This window comes from Vidua macroura, chromosome 7 (genome assembly GCF_024509145.1).
Source record: "Vidua macroura isolate BioBank_ID:100142 chromosome 7, ASM2450914v1, whole genome shotgun sequence".
Classification (NCBI taxonomy): Eukaryota; Metazoa; Chordata; class Aves; order Passeriformes; family Viduidae; genus Vidua; species Vidua macroura.
In genome coordinates, this window is record NC_071577.1 from 31,778,967 (window position 1) to 31,796,227 (window position 17,261).

The 17,261-nt window shown below is 42.3% G+C and overlaps 1 protein-coding gene across 2 annotated transcripts; it reads left to right on the plus strand.

Moving 5' to 3' along the window:
- Nucleotides 1–289: 289 nt before the first annotated feature.
- On the plus strand, nt 290–11,613 carry C7H2orf76 (chromosome 7 C2orf76 homolog). 2 transcript variants are annotated; one of them, XM_053982111.1, is made up of 8 exons: nt 290–424; nt 1,127–1,152; nt 2,516–2,668; nt 4,376–4,426; nt 7,816–7,853; nt 7,988–8,069; nt 9,536–9,602; nt 11,131–11,316. In XM_053982111.1, the coding sequence occupies exons 1-8, from the start codon at nt 330–332 to the stop codon at nt 11,135–11,137; spliced, it is 519 nt and encodes a 172-aa protein (XP_053838086.1). In that variant the 5' UTR covers nt 290–329; the 3' UTR covers nt 11,138–11,316. The 2 variants fall into 2 exon arrangements, with proteins under 2 accessions (XP_053838086.1, XP_053838085.1); XM_053982110.1 differs by lacking the exon at nt 9,536–9,602 and having other exon boundaries at nt 11,131–11,613.
- Nucleotides 11,614–17,261: the final 5,648 nt, after the last annotated feature.

Sequence of the window (17,261 nt, forward strand, 5' to 3'; positions counted from 1 at the left end):
TTACTAACAGAGGTCTCCAAAAAACCCAATCCCGATATTTGCGGAGAGCATCCTCAGGCCCTCACTGCACGGAACAGACGGCGGCAGCCGGGTTAATCTAAAAACCTCGAGTTGCACAAAGCCTTATCGGGTCAGCCTGTGCCCTCCCGCACACAAATCCGTGCCAAGTCGGCACAGAGTCACTTTCGCTGAGCCGCGGGACTGAGGGAAGGGCCATGGGGGAGAGGCTCTGCCTCCCGAGGCGCCCCCAGCGCCGCCGCGGGCGGCAGCCGGAGCGGTGCCTACCCGTGTTCACGTCGCCCACCGTGGCCTGTTTGTAGTGGCTGTAGATGTCCAGCATCTCCTGGTCCGTGGGCTGCGACTTCAGCTGCTTCACCTCCTCGGCAGCCTTCTGGAACGCGGCCTGGGGGGAAGGCGGCAGGGGGTGAGTGAGGGGAAGGTACCCGGAGGCCCGCGGCTCCCCCCGGAGGCCCGCGGCTCCCCCCGGCTCCCCGCAGCCCCGGCGCCCCCCGCACCTCGGTCATTGCGACAAACCCCGCGCGCTCCCGGCCCCGCCGCTTCTGCCTCGTCGCCCCCGCCGCGCGCCCGCCTCACTCCTCGCCAGACCGGCCGCCGGCCAATCGCAGCGCCGCGGGCCCCGCGGGCACCAATCAGCGCGGGCCGAGGGCGGGCGCAGGGCGGGCAAGGAGCCAATGCGGAGGCGGCGCGGGTGCCTCCCATTCACCAGGGCGTGAGGAGACAACGGCGGCGCGAGGGGCGCGGGCGGGACAGAGCCCCCTCAGCCAATCCCACGCCTCGGGGGTGCCGCCGAAAGGACGCGATTGGCGGAGCGGGTGGGCGGGGCGGGACCCGGAAGTGCCGGCGGAGAGCGGTAACGGGCCCAGTGGGGCGGGCGGCGGGGCGAGGCCGGGGCTGCGCTGGGGCGGGCGGCGGTCCCGGTGTCGCTGCGGGTCCGGGGAGACCCCTCTCTCCCAGAGGAATGGGCCTCCAGCGCCTCCCGCCTGCCTTCTTGTCCTCGTGGAGGCGCGGGGTAGTACATGGTCCCAGCCCTCCGTGCGATCGGTTTGAGCAGTAAATGTGAAAACTGGCGATTTCTGATCGAGCTCCCGGTTCTGTGTCCCCACAGTGTTTCTCCATGCTGCTTAGGAGCAAGTGAGTTGAATGCTGTGCCCTTTACTGCAGCTCCCAAGTCACCAGCCCATGCGGAATAGCACCGAGAAAACATCCACCTTTCCTGTTTAGTATAAGTCGAGTTATTTTCAGGTGCAAAGTATGCTTTTTTTGATTGGCATGTGTTATTTGTGCGGTGTGCGATGCACAATCATTTAAAATGGAATTGGGACTCGGGGGGTTATTAGCCAAGGCGGTGCAAAAGCAAGTTGCCTTGTGCTGTGGAAGGTCCCCGTTTGTCCCCGTTCTGCAGATAGTACTTGATGAAAATACTGGTTGTTTGCTTTGCCAGGCCACGGCTGGGACAAATACAGCCAAGGCTGGGATGCACCTCCATGGTGGTGGGACACTTAAATAACCCCACAGCAAAAAAAAAAAAAAAAAAAAAAAAAAAAAAAAAAAAGAGAAAAAAAAAGACACACAATAAAGAACATAAGGGGATGAATAGGTAATAGGTAACAGGTTCCCTCTCAGGACTGGAGGTGGACTCTGAGATACCTGCTCAGGGATGGGAGGTGCAAAGGTCGTGCTGATGTTGGAGCACGTGGGCTGCAGTCCTTGCTCCTTGCTGCAGCAGCTGTGGCACTTCAGCACGTGGCCAGGAAACTGAGGGATGGCCAGCGCCAAAAATAGAGATGTTTGTCAAGGTAGAAAAGAGCTTATTTTCTGTGGAGAGAAAAAACCCGATGGAGCAATACATGGGCTTGTTTGAAGAGGGTTTTGGGTTGACAAGGCCACTCTATTTTAGGCTCTGCTCTCTAGTATAAGCCCACAGAGCCGACTATTATAAATTATAGTTTAGAGACCAACTATTATAAATTAAATCCCTTAATTATGCTGTAGTATACCAGGAAAATGATTTGCCTGTGTATGTGGGGGTGGTTTTTCACTTTCCCTGGGGAGGTGAAAATGAGCATTGTGTAACAGCTTAGGCATTTTTCAGAGTATTAAACTCTCTCCAACACAAGTATATTAAAAAAGTCTTTGGGTTTGTTTGTATAAGGACATTCTTCTAGAGCCCAGCAGGTAGTCTTCAGTCACTTAAAGCCCACACAACACACTTGCATTTATCCATAGCACTTTTGCATGTTTAATGGGGAGTCTGGGGTGCCGTTGCACAGCTCAGGTGTGTAGTTGTAGTTGTGGTGTGCAGTATCTGTTTGTTTGAGACGCTGTTACCGCTCCAGTCGGAATCATAGCAGTGAAATCCTGAAAGGCACAATGCTGTTGGATTTCTCACCATGTTTTATTCTTTGCACGAGGCTTTGCCTGGCCTGCACCTCATTTTCCAGCTGTGCTCGTACGCAGAGGAAAGGCAGTAATTCCTCCCTTTAATGTTTCCCAGGTTATTCAGAATTCATTCTCATGTCAGCAGAAAGCTCGACTGTCACGGTCCGTCTCGTCCGCTCCTTTGAGCACCGCAATTTCCGCCCTGTGGTGTACCACGGAGTTCCCTTGGATCAGACAGTGAAGGAGTTCATGGCTTTTGTGCGCAGGGGTAAGGCGTGGCTGTCTCCTTCCTTCAGTCCCAAGTGTTGCTGTCCCTCCACAAGGAAGTGGAGGGGAGCAAATGAATGGGAATTCTGTGGCTTTGGTAGAGATGCCGAATTTGTGTTTACATCCCCTGTGTGCTTTCCTTCCTTAGATGAAAGGTCTGGAGTTAATAAGAGCTTCCGTGGTCGGTGTGCCATGCTTGAATTTGGATGGACTGCTCCCCCTGCCCAAATCCCCATTGGGCTAAAAGAAGCTAAAAGAAACAAGGGCATTGCTGCATTTGGCTCAGTGCCTCAGGCTCCTTGAGGGGTGCTATCAGGCGAATACTCATAAAATTATAGGAATAAATTAACAGAATTTAGAAAGTGTTTGATCCTAGCTACACAAATATGTGGAATGTGGGAACACAAATCTGTTTGCTATTTGTGAGAAAAGAGAATCTTGAAATTTGTTTTTGATACTGTGTGGTGTCACTGTGCATGTTTGTTTCTGAGTTTCTGTCTCCATCTTGAGCTTTGTGGTGCAGATTTACTCATCTGTGGGCTTTCTCTTTTATAAGCCTGGTTGAAAGTGACAGTGAATCTAAAGGTTAAGTACTGCAGACCAGCCCACACAGTGATTTGATAATTTGGGTGTTACCCTTAATCCTGCAGGTGTATTTCCACACACTTCAATGGAGACATTCAAAGGGTACAAAATAACTTTTCTTTTTTTTTTTTTTTCTGCATGAAGTCAGCTTAAACAAGTCTTGAGCTGTTATAGATGGTAGTATTTGAGCAACTCCTAGGACATTGCCCTGGGACAATGGGTGTCTTGTGTTTGGTAATTTCCATACTTCTAGACAGTGATAGGCATGGCAAGGTCTTAGGATGCTGTTGGAAAACTGCAAGCACTTTCAGAACATATGGCACAGCTGCTGTTATGACCAAGAAAATAAAAACCAATGCTACGAAACTTGCTTTTGATGTGTGCAATATTGCAACTCGCTGTTATTTGAGATAAAGCCAATGTTTTGAACAAGACTTAGAACCTTGTTCTACAGGGATCCAAAAGCCCTGTTCCTTCCTTTATAGTAATCTGTTTTGAAGAGGCCATTTAAGATAAATGGTTAAACTGCTGAAGAAATCCTGGCTTCAGCCAGCTTGCTGCTGGGCACCCCACAGGTGGCTGGGCCTTCTGAGGTCCTGCTTAAGTCACAGGGAGCACTGGCACCAGGGAAGGTATCAGTGTTCCTGCAGTTACATATGGGCTGTGTCCTGCAAGCAGCTAAAGAGTTAATTTTCTACAGTCTGGCTTCCTTTTCATGGCATGTTTACCTAAGGGTTCAGTTCTGGATGACAGTTGTCAGCTGTTTGTGTAAGGTAAAGAGAGATGCTGGGCAAACCATTAAAAGGATGTTCCTGGCAGGTTTCTGAAGGATCAGACTCCCGTGATCATACCCGAATTGCACTGACTCACTGTCCTCATGGGGTGTTTTGTTCAGAGAGACTTCATGCTCAAATTAAGTTATTCACATATGGAGTCACTGTAGAATCTGGGCCAAAGGCTGTGTTTTAGCATTTGATGCTGAAACAAGTCTCCTATGCTGCAGATTTATTTTGATGTAAAGGCTGCCCAGGGGATGCACACATTGCACAATAATGGAAAATGAAGTATTGGAAATAATTTAAAAAAATAAGTTTGTTTTAACTTTGTGCTTTTATTTTAATAGATGTATCTTCAAGATCAGGACTTCCTCCTCCTTTTAAAAATTATAAGTATGGTAGGTGGTTTTTATTTTTCCTGTTTTAAGTACTGTCAAATGACCACATGATATTTTGCACCAGCATTTATACAACTTAAAAGATAATTGCTGCAAATACTAATGTTGGTGCCAGTGCCTGCCTACATTTGCAACTCTGTCCAGCTCTTCTAGCTGGAGTTATGCCACTGGGATCTTGTCTGCAGAACTTGGCCATTATTGTGAAGATATGTTTTAATCTTTGAATTAGGCTGCATGGTTTACATTATTTGCTATTGGGAACTGAAGGGTTTTGATATTAATTTTTTATTACTTTTTTAAAAATGCCTAACTCTTGTCTTTACCTTAATGAGCACCTTGTGATCTCAAAACACTTTGAAATTGTAGTTCTCTGTGTGCTTACGTACTTCAGTATCTATTTACTGATGGTGAGGCAGAAGCTGAAGGCAAAAAGTAGAAAATGCTTAAGAGTGATATACTTAAATAGTTTACACAATATAAGGGAAACAGGGGCACTTTGCTCCAAGTGGATATGAAAGCTCTTAAATACAAGCTGGTGGTAGGAAATATCATGATGTGAAATTTAAGCTGGCTTTATCAAAGCTATATGTATATTTCCTTTTAGTGCAAATTGGCATGAACATATCCAATTAATCTGTTTAGGACAGAGAAAACCTTTTAAATAGACTGAATTACTTCCTTTCTTGGAGTTTGTAAACTCGGGTGTCGGTCACATATCTTTTCCTAAACTTGGTAATTCTCAGAGTTCCCTTGGAGTTTTCCTGCAAGTGACCCTCTGCATCCCATGTTCTTGGAGCTGACAAACTCCTTCCTCTATAGTGACTCAAAGAATGAGTGAGAAATCTACTTAATACATGTGAAGGGTAATAAACTTTATTTGCTTATTTAAAAAAAGTGAAGGGTGGTGAAACAGAGAAACATCTGGAAGTGTAAGTTTGAATTTGGAGGTGCCCTTCACCCCGTCTGTGGCTTTGACTGTTTGAGGGGTTCCTGTCTAGAACTGCTGCTCTCAGTTGTATCCCTGGTGCTGCCTATCCCAGCTGCTAGTTCTTTCATCACTTGGAGATCAGTTTAGCTTTTCCCAAGGCATATCTGGTGGCTGAGGGCCTGATTGTGCTGTGTAGGACTGAGCATAACTTTAAAACCTGTTGGACCAGTTACTGGGAGCCTACTCTTACTGTGATGGTGCTAACTGCAGGAAAATTTTCACACAGGAAAATCAAAGGCAGGTTTCTCACCTTCCCCTCAGGCTGTGAATCATCCAGGTTCATGTTTTTGGCATCTCTGCTATCTCTACACTGCTTTGCTGTGTCTTTCTTATGTTTTTGTGAGGAAAAGGCAGTGAGACTTCCGCATTAATAGTGCCAGGAAAAGCCAGACTTTTTCTCCTATTTTGTTTGGCAGTGCCAGAAATCTCGGTTGGATCTCGTTGTCTCTCAACTTGCCTGTTTCAGCTTCCTTCCCTGCAGAATTCAGCACCACTTTGTTTTAACATCATATATAATGCCATCGTATTTTTGGTCTTGGATCGGTGTTCCAATTCACATCTCAAAGCTTTCAACTTCCATTTTCTCTTCACTTGGATTATTCTGATTCTTGGTCTAGAGCTCTTCTGAGTCAGTCTTATCTTAGTACCTTGTCACCTTTTCATATCACAGTACCTTTCCACTGATGTTGGCAGTCTGGGTGCCAACTTGTTCCATAAGCTGCTTCTCAGTTTTATTTCTTTCATCCATGAATGTGGAGCAGTGTGGCAGGTAGTTCATAAAATCACTTACAAAGTGGTATCTTATCAATTGCCATGATAGACCTATTATCAGAAAAGGCAAGATAAAAACTTGGTAGTATGATTGAGTGGGAGCAAGTGGGGATGAAATAGCAAAGGCTAGTCAGAGGACTTAGCTTATGAGAAGAGACTGTAGTTTCATCTCTGTAAAAGAGTTAAAGAAGCCATTTAATAGCTCAGATGAACCCATGGTAAACTGCTGGGTGCCAGTGTTGGAGTTCTGAGCAAGCAGAGCTGAGACAATGCTTCAGGACATGACTGGACAAAGACTAGAGAAAAGGGAACGTACCAAAGTAGACAGAGGAGCTTAAAACTAACAGGCACAGGCTGGGTTTATTTGCTGCAGTAGAAAGGTTTCATGATAGCAAAAATTTTTTTTTTTTCTGAGATTGCTTAGTCTTTTTGTAATGTTTCTATGCAAGATGGAGCCTGGAAATTGCAATTTAATGTCTGTCTTGCTTCTAATACCACAGTTATTACAACATGCCAAGGCTGCCTTCTCAGTGACCTCTGCAGGGAGAATACAGGGTACTTCTTACCTTATGTAATGTTTTAAATAGTGTTCAGAATGGGCCAGAATGGTATGGAAGCAAACTTCTGAGAGGGAATGTGATCTCTGTTAGAATCTGAACACTTACTTCTGGTAATTTGAAAGTTGGTTTAGCCAATAGTTAACTTTGCTACATCCTTCTCTTACCAGACTATTGCAACATGTAATGTTCACTCAGTGCACAAAACTAAACTAGAACAGAACATGAGCAGACAAGCAGAACTGGTTTTTCTTCTTTGCTGGAAAGGGATTGATGTGTTACTCCAAATTTGTTCAAACACAGAGTCTTCAGAGTTCAATTTTTTTTTTAGTGTTGCATGGCTTTAAGCTGTTCCCTATGCATCTTTGCACTCATCCAGTTGCTTTAGTGACTGTGTTATTTTCCCCTGTGTTTCCCTTCTGGTAGCAAAGCCCTGCCCATCTTGCCAGAAGAAACTGGCAAGTATTTTTTTTTTTAATTTCTAAAAGCACTACACTGCACAAATGTGAAATAAAAATTGTTGAAGAGAGTGTAGCATTAAAGAGAAGAGGCTGTAGATGTTCATGTAAAATGAACTTGCTTAATGAAATTTCTGCTGTGGGTGGTGGGTGTTGTATTCATGAGAAGCAAAATTTCAAGGGATGATCTGAAGTGCTCAGGTTACTGTGTCTTAATTACTTGCTGCCTATCAACTTAGCTGTAGCAGTTGACAGTGCATAAATGCTGTTGGTCCTGCCCCAATTGCATGTGTAAAACCTATTAAGTTAAAACACCCTAAGTGGCATTTAAATTGATGTGTTTTGACTGGCAATTGAGATGGTCATTAGTTGGTTATTGTAATTCAGCCAGCAGACAGAAGCCCAATAGGATGTGGTACCTTAATGTTGCATTGACTGCTTTAAGACTGTGCCTGCAGTCTTTGTGCAGTCTCTTTCAGGTTGAATACACAAAATTGTTAATGACAAAAGATTTTGAAGCTTCCCCCTTTGTTTGTTTGTCTTTCCCCAAGTACAACTTTCAGTGTTGTGTGCTTATTAAGCCTTATTTTAGGAAAACACTCTTTTTTCTTTCAGATACAATGAAGATTATTCACCAAGCACACAAATCTAAGGTAAGATTATTAGCTGTGTTCTTCCCCTTTTGCATGCTTTGATGCAGGCAGATCTTTGCATTGTCACACAAGACTGGAGCAGAGGAAATCAGTAAATACTTCTTATCTTTGTTTTCTGGTTCTCTGATTTGTAGACTGGTGAGCTTGTAGTGAGTTTGGAAGATGATGACAAACTGATTTTGCAGGAAGACAGCACACTGAAAGCAGCTGGAGTAGGTAGGAGTACATTTGTATTGAGTGAAGATGCTGTTTCTTGTGGTAACATTAAACTGATAACTGGCTGATTATGTTTGGACAGGCTGCTGAAAAGTAAATGCTATTTCTGATGCTCTTTACATGACTTGATAATTATTCAGGGAAGCATTATTCAAATCATTGGTCTGAGGGCAGCAGGTATCTGCACTCTAAATGTTCAGAATGCAAATTGTGATTTTTAGAAGGTATGCTTATAATTCTGCTGAGAGTAATTTTAAATGATTGACAGATAGGTTATTAGTACCGTGTCTGCTTAGTCTTATCAGTAACATTTAAACTGATGTTTTGGTTAGAAATGTAAGTAGTGGAACCAGCATGGAATAATGAATTAGATTTGTTTAATGTGCAGCATACAGTGTCTGATAGCCAGATTCCTCAGGAAGGCTCGAGCAGTATCATTTAGAGAATGTGCTGAACATAGCAAAGAGTTGAAACTTGACCTGATTTCTCACATTTTGACAGGAGACTACATATAGGGCATGTCTTTTGGTAATAATGTAAAGAAATGTCTGCCATGATAAAATTGATGGTCCCTGAATGTCCTTTGGGCTTCTCATAAATGTGGCTGAATGACTTTGTGGCAGCAGGGTACTTAGGGGATGTGGTTGCATTCCACCTTGATATGGACATTTGCTCCTTTGAATCTGATTTGCCTGGCTGGAAAGCTTTAACTGCCTGTGCTCTAAGTGCAGGGGCTTCACAGAGGAGGCTCCCTCCTGCTCCTGGTGCTCACTGATTGCTCCCCAGCTACTGAATGGGATTTCTTTCTCATAGGTTACTTGGCTCTCCTGTTTCCTGCCATTTGTTTTCTGGTGACTTGGGATGACTTTCTGGTGACTTTTCTTAAGTGACTTGGGATGTCTCTTCAATGTTTTTCTCTGGTGTGAACTACAACAGGTTCCAGTATACCTTTCCTAAAGGTCTTTGAGTGTTCCTGTAATATGAATCATAATTTTTACTACACCAGGCCTTTCTGTCTGTTGGATGGGGGGGAAAAAAGTGAGGATTACTGGCACTCAAGCCTTGCAGATTTGTAATTTAGTTAGCAGAAGATTTGTTTAACCATTTTATCTATGTAAGACACAAAAGGCAAAAGGCAGTGCAGTTCAGGAGAGGGACTGATGACAGTGCCAAATGTTGAATTAGAAATAACAAAGCTGTCTTCTTTCAAAAAGGTATGGATAAGTATTTGTATATATTATCTGCCTTTGAAACTGGGTTTGTAGCTACAGCAGTGAACCAGTTGGATGTGATCTCAAAAAAGGTGTCAAAACATCAGACTAAATGTTACAGTGAAAGGAAATAGGAATGCAGCAGCCTGTTCTGTGTCTCTGTACAAAGGGAGGGGTGGTTAATTTAGGGCAGAAGATTATTTAAAGCTGCTTTTTTTTCTTTTTTTTTTTTTTTTTTTTTTTTCTGAATAACAGCAGTTATTAGTCATTGGGATGCAGAGGATATTTGTGATAGAAGAGGAATACCCATTCTTTGGAAAATGTAATGTGCCATTATGCCATTTTGGATTTGGATATCTTCCAGTGTATCTTGACGTGAAAATTAGCTAAGTTAGGAGTGGGGTCTTTGTAGTAAAATCTTGAAGATTTTACTTTTCTCCTTCAACAAGAAGTAGAAAAGAGTAAGCCAAGGAAGTGATATTATGTATCATGTACCACTGGTCCTCATTTTGTACAAAATGATAAATTTTGTACGTTTTCTATAAATCAGTAAGTAAATTTGAAATTTCCTATTGTGATGCAAAATTTTTCCCACATCTAGTATGTACAAGACTTATTAGAACAAAACAATCAGAGTCACTGTTAGAAAATCTGGGAAATTCTGATACATGCAGAACATTTTTCCTAAGCTGCAGTTGATTGCCCTTGGCACTATACAGGGTTGGGCTAGAGAGTTATAAATTATGAGGACATTAGATAAGTATCCTCAGGAAAGCCTCTCTAGTAGTGATTATTATTGCAGTTATTATCCAGTCAGCAAAGTTAATGCTTGCATTTTTTTTAAAGCAGGGTGTATGTTAATAGAGTGTTCAGTATTCATTACAAATAGTCTTGTCTGTTTTCTAGTTGAGATTCTAAAATCCCTTCTACTCTTTTTTGTGTCTTTTTTTTTTTACAAGACAGGCAGACTTCATTAACTTGAGGTTTAATTTAAAAAACGAATGTGGAATTTATTGGCTCAGCACCTTAAAGAATGTCATGTTTAATAATTGTGAAGGCATTCCATCAGATTTGTCTCTGTTCTGAATTAGTAATGTTGCTGACTTATTGTTTTAGAAGAGGAAGTCCTTGACCTACTGGGTTGAAAGAATTGTGACTGTTCTGAACCTTTGTGGGTCCTTTAGCTCTGCCATATCCCCTGTGAATAATTAGAGGTATTTGAAGGTATTGCTGGAGAAGCCAATTTGTGTCTTTCACTTTGCATATTGTCGAAGCCTCATGAATTAATCATCAGCAGGGCAAAAAATTAACTTCTTCAGACACATATTTTGATGGGTCATGAGGGAGAATGTAAAGTGATCTGTAAAATATTCTACTGATCCTCTAAGTATTAAATTATTATACCTACAGGCTAATTTAATGGGAAGAAGTAGTTTCTTTCTCCCTTTCCTAACAGAAAAATGCACAAAAAAAGAGTGCATCATGCTTCATTACTTTCCTAGCATTTGAAGGTGTTAGAAATGCCATCACTTAATTTGCTGAATGCTTTTACAAACAATTCTGAAGACTGTGTTAAACAAATCTTGAGGGGTCTTGTGCACATATTTACTTCTATACATTCATCTTCTTGGTGGTTTTGTTTGTTTGGGGTGTTTTTTATTGAGGTTTAATGACATCTTTCATACTGGCAACCTTTTTCAAAAATATGATGAGGAAGAAAAAAAAGTGGGTGGTGATTTATAATTGTCTTTGACCATAAAGTTGCTAATTGTCTTCTAAGATTCTAAATAGCTGGCTGTTGGTAGTTCATTCACTGGTGTGCTAAATATTTAATTTTTTATTCGTTCTAGCAAATGAGACGGAATTAGCATTCTTCTGTGAGGAAGATTACAGAAACTACAGAGCTAATCCTGTTTCGGCCTGGTGAAGATCCCAAGAGATTGTTTTGTTTTCCCATACCTGTTGTAAATTTTCCTTATTCTGCTTAATGAGATTTTTCTTAAAGATCAATAAATCCTAGAGGATTTCTTTGCAAACAGTGCAATTCCCTTCCTATAGAAATTAATTTCTGTCAATATGCTAAGGCTGAGAGCAGAAAAACTGGGGGACATAAATGACTTTTCTCTTCCTTTTCTTTTTGCTGTGCTTGGCTCTTGAGCCTCGGGCAGTGCCATCCCTGACCCCGTGACACACGTTCTTGGTGTGATCCCACAGCAGACAGTAACTGCATATGGAAATTATAGAATGCACAGGGTGATCCCATCACAGTACCAACTTCTAATGAAAATGAAGTGAAACCTCCTTCAAATAAAATTAAATATTTTATGACCAAATCACTGGGTATTTTAAAGTACTTGAGAAGAGAATCTCTTTATTTCAAGCCACAGCTTTACTTCTCTCATTTTATGTTTGGTCTCTTTTGTTTAAATAGTGCAGACTGGCCAGTGTTTCATGCTTTTCCGTGCTGAATGCTTTCCATTATGCTCTCTTCCAGCCCTCTTTAGCATGCTGAAAGGGACAAGTGTCTGTTGGGAGGCTTTTGTGTCCACAGAGCAGCTTGCCTGTTTCTAGCTTTACTTCATGGAGACACCTTCACATAGGGGTAGCAGCTCGAGTTCTGCCAGGACATCAGCGTGCCTAAGTAGGACTTGGGCATTTTTCCAAGTGGAGTGAAAGCTCATGGTTTCAGTTTTAAGAATAAAACCTGAATGATTGCATTTTTTGTGAGGAGAGGCCCAGCCTGTGAGCCACATGTCTTCAAGACTGGAATTGATTCCTTTATGCTTTCCATGAGACAAATGCTCTGTTGCTCTGTGTTTGTTCTTCGTAATGCTGGGCTTTCCTACTACATAGACCAAATTAAGAATAATAGAAAATAAGCATGCATCCAATAAAGTACTTTTAGGTAGACATCACTTATGAGATACTTTTTAGGGGGTACCAACATGGGACACTGTGCCTTTAAGCCTCCCTTCACTGAAATAGGAATGATGCTGGCTCTGCCTTAGCAGGCTTTTTGGGCACAGGCTCTGCTAAATTGAATGAGACCTCACCTGCAATTGCTTTAGACCTACACATCTATGCTGAGCTCTGGGTGAGAGCTGACAATGCTATATCCATGAAACTTTCTGGAGGAGTAACCCTACCATTTCCTAGAGCTTTGATTATTGTTTTTATTGACATGTGTGGTTTCTAAATTATCTAAGTAAAATTTCCCTTTATTTTAGATGTAGGGCCAAAGAACTCTCTGTGTATTGTTCCCCCCTCATTTTCTTCATCTTTCCTTACAACTCTCTGGTTTAGGCTGTTTTACTCACCAGCATCTTTGCTTCAGAGTTTTATTCTCTAGAGAAAGACCTCTACCACTTTCTCAACTGTGATTAAATTATTGTATCTTTGTCTTGAAAGCAGAAGTCCTGTGTCACTGAAGTCACCTATGTTCTCCTGGGATGTAGATGCCATTATGCATGCCCTGATGAATCTATGAGGAGAATTTACCTCTTGCCTTCTCTTTCTGTCCAGGCAGCCTCTCTGTTGCTGGTACCTGCTCCCCAAACATGGACTCACGTTCAGCCTTCTTACAGTCTGTCATGTTTGCACATTTATGTGGTTAATGTGAATTGGTGCTCATCTTCTCAGACAGTTCAAGGTGATGCATTGTACTCCAGCCTATCTCATCTTTGTTCAGCCAAATTTACAATAAGAAAGGTAACTTTATAAGAACAGATATTGTACCAGAGACATCAGTGTCTCAGGCTGGCCTGCCAAGGCATCTAAATGTCAGCACATGTAGGCTTTCAGACTGAGCATGACTGAATTTGGTCTCCAGCCCTTCCAGACAGATTTGGATTAGTTTTGTGATCCCTTTTCTCTAAAGCATTTGTGTTTGAAAGAGTCACCACATTTTAACAATTGTCCTTTCTGGGCTTGTACAGTTCCAAACTTGCAGTGTCACATCAAGTGTGGTACATGGAAGAGCAATTCTACAGCATCAGGGAAAAAAACTAAATGTTCTACTGCAAATGTTCAAGAATGATGTAATTGGCACTCCAGACTAACTTATCTTTCCAAGGGAAGAGTTAAACTACTGCTTTGTTTGGCTCAGTTTGCTCTGGCAATGGCACTTCATTGGCTTCTTTCTCCAGCAGCACAGTGGAGCCTTTTGTAATGCTCTCAATGGCCATACTTGTAAACTGGTTTCTTCCTGAAGTGTTTTTCTACTGTGGTTTTTTTTTTTTTTATTATTTATTTTATTTATAATTTTTTTCTGATGACTTTCAGTAATGCTTCTTTCAAGTAAACCCCACAAAACCACAGATAATAACTGAAAACTTGTTAGGAAAGACGTTGTTCCAGCATATTTTTGGTGGGATATGGTACAGCCTTGTATCAAAGTATGTTTGGTTCCAGGATTGTTGAGTACTGAATGAAGTCTCTGAACACTGGCTAATGAATTAGTAAAGACTGAGATGTCTTTGCCCATGTTGTTTTGAAATCCTCTTTCTGTTGAAGGAAATCACAGAGCTAGTACTGTGGTTTGTTATCCTGGCAGAAATCATGAACTGCATTGGTTTACAGCTGCTTTTAATCTTAAGCTGTAGTGGGGTTAGTCATTCTGCTTTGCCAGAGGTCTAAGGTATTGTGGGGTTAATAAGGATTTGTGTTACAGTGTGATGTTCTTGGAACCACTCACCATTTTTTTTGTTAAACAAAAGAGCAATATCCAGAGAGGAGTAACTTCTGAAATAAAATAAAATTTATCCTGGGTTATAACACTGTAGCAGGGAAAGGCAGTCAAACTGGAACCCTGGGATGGTGTGCCAGGCTTGGCTGTTTCTTGGAGAAAAAAATCATTTCAGAGAGACTGGAGTTTTGATTAGAAGATGTGAAAGCTGAAGAAGAAAGGAAATTTGGAAAGGAATTATCATAAATAGAAGAAGTAACAGTGTAACTGAATAAACAGCAAAATCTGCATGTGCAACACTCTTGGTGCAGAGATACCAGAGCAGTGCTGCTTTCTGTACAACTAAAGGTATAAAAATGGTGCTTTTTCATAATTTTGGAACTGAATTAATGAACTACTCCAATAAGCATCTTGTTTTTTCTGGCTTTGTCACATTATGCTTTCTGCATCCAACAGTTTTAATTATTTTTCTGCCCAGAGGTAGTTATGTTGCCTTTTGAAGAAGCAAGAGTTAAGAAAAGTCTGCTGACACCAACAGCTGAGTTGACCAGTGGCATAAAGGACAACTCAAAGATCTGATAAGCATCACTTTTACAGTTAACTGCTTTATCTGATATAAACATTGTGACTTAAAGGTGATCCAGAAATATAGTGTAAGCTGTGGTGTTTCTCTTTCACTCCCTGGCAGTATTTAACATCCTCTGACAGATCACTTATTTCAAAATGAGCCTGCAGGTAGCAGTCCAAGAGTTCCCAGAGCCATGATGGGACATCATGGGCCCTGTCCTTGGAAGTTAATAGCCACAGAAATCCAGAGTGTCCAAAGATCAAGAAGCTAAAACCAGAGCATGGGATGCTCATTCTTGGTCTGATGGGATCCCAGATACAGCGTGGGCAGATGCCTGGAGGCATTACAAATGCCTGAGGCAAATGCACACTTTTGTTTACTGAACAGCTTGGACCGAGCTCAGGCTTCTTGGTTGGCAACTGATCCCCTTTCCATTGCTTCCTTTCCATAGAACTGCTTGGCACAGATTTGCAAGTGATCAATAAGTCAAGAAACGCCCAGTAGACAACTTTTGTTGCTTTCTATTTTATCAGGATATTGACTTTTCTCTACTCCCCATTTCCTGTTGAGTCAGAGAAACGGACACAGCTTTGAAGGTTTCCCCAACCACTTCCCTTTGCTTCTTGCTGCCACTTCTGCTGATGTGCAGTGCCTTAATGGTGAGGTTTGCACCTCATCTGATATGCAATAGCAGCGTTTCCTGTGGCACTGAATGTACACTTTTTAAAATTTGTTCATGAAAAAATATGCTTTGATATGGAGACTTTTCCTAGACTGTAACCAATAGTGCAGAACAAAGCCTCTTTTCTTGCTTTGCATGAAGACTTGCACTGGAGGACAGCACTGTCCCCCAGTCAGTGGAAACAAAAATGTTTTTATCATAATGGTTTGAATCTTGTAAGGAAATGAAGGAGTTACATCAGGAGAGAAAAAAAAAAGGCAAAAAAAAAAGGCAGTGAAAAGCAAAGACCCATTGCTATGAACTCTTTGCCTGCAGAGAAAGCCACCAGATGTCAGCACAGCCTGTTCTTTCCTTCTCGGGAACCTCTGTAAGCCAAGAGATGTGTCATGTTTATGAAAAGTGCTTATCTGTGAACTGGTCTAGCCTCTGAAGTCTGTGCTAGGGATCTGGTGATGATAGCTGAGTCTTTCCTTGCAGAAAATATTTCTTTTTATATTAAAATCAAAAAGCAGCAAATTGAACTGGTTTCAGTGCTTAAATTCCTCTTGTTAGAGAGCATCCTTTGCGGAGCCAGTTCCCAGCGTATCTAAATCTTTGCATGCTATGAGGAGGCATTTGCAGAACATTCATCTGAAGAATTGTCTGGAAAAGATCAGTGTGTTAATTTGCTGAGGTTTTGTAAAGTCGATTTTAAGTATGCCTATTTCTTTTAAACACAAGGAAAACCATCTGGAACAGACACACATGCAAAGCAGAGCAAAACATCTTCAGCAACACGGCTTAAACACACAACAAATGCATCCTCCATGCTTCTGACCCTAAGCTCCCACTATTTCCTCCTTGTAGTGCAAGGGCTAAGGAGAGGCTGGAACTGCATTCTCCAGGCTGTGCTTCCTGAGCTGGGATGAGCTGAGGTGGGATATGAATTTCAGAGCCCAAATCCAAGCGCTGTGCACAGCTTTATGCTGTCAGTGGTTAGAGCATGCATAGATGCTGCCTGCTTAAAAGGCTATATTTGAATTTTTGCACAGGGACAAGGTGTGACAGAGCTTTCTGCTCAGATTCCCATCACTTTTCTTGCAGCAGCTTGCAGGTGCCAGGGAGGTGTTGAAGAGAGGGAAGTTAAAGTGGCAGCTAGAGCCTGAATGATGTAAATATTCCTTCCTCCTGTTTTGGGCTGCTTGTTTAGTTCCTTTCTTCTAGCCTCATCACACTGGTGTCATATTAGGGGTTTGCCACAGCTTGCTGTGTATGGGAACTGCTTCTCAATTCCAAACTACCACTAGAACCCTCAAACACTGCTCACATTCTGGAGGTGATGCAAGAGAAATTGCAGCTCTGCAGTCTTGGGCTGTGTGCAGGGGAAGCCTGTGGTGTGCATGGGTGCAGCCAGTGTGCTGTGCAGGTTGTCTGGGAGGTGTTATTCTTGCTTCTGTCCCTTCTGCACAGCACCAAGTTCTGCTTTGCTGGGGACCAGGACCTTGTCTGGAAGCTTGGCACACACGGCAGACAGATGAGAGGAGATGTGGGTGTTTAGGTGTTTTATGTCCCTGTAGATGTGGTATTTTTGATCAGATATGGATTGTAACTTCTGTTTGTTATCATCCTGTCCCTCTGATACCAATAGATCCATTCCTTTGTAGTTGAACAGGAGCAGCTAGCCAGAAGAGTGGGAGTTTCAGCTGGTAGTGAATATATGAAAGGACTCAGTGTGACAGATTAATGTAAGAATTTACCTTTGTCTGTCCATTCCTGCTCTCTGGCAGGTGACTTCCAGTTTTGTGTACCAGGAATGTCAGTGAGTACTGTAAGAACTGCTGCTGTCTGCTCTCATTCCACACCTGAGAAGGTTTAATTCTGCTTTCTAACCTAAAGCCAATGGAACATATTCTTTAAGAACAGTTTGGGAAGCCCTTTTCTTCTGTGAACCAGGATTTTTAAAATGGAAGGCATGATGTTGGTCTGATTTCAACACTACTTTGAAGTCACATCTTTGCCTCTCTGCTTGTGTTTGGGTGTTGGTCTCTTCCTTCAAGTTACCAGTGAC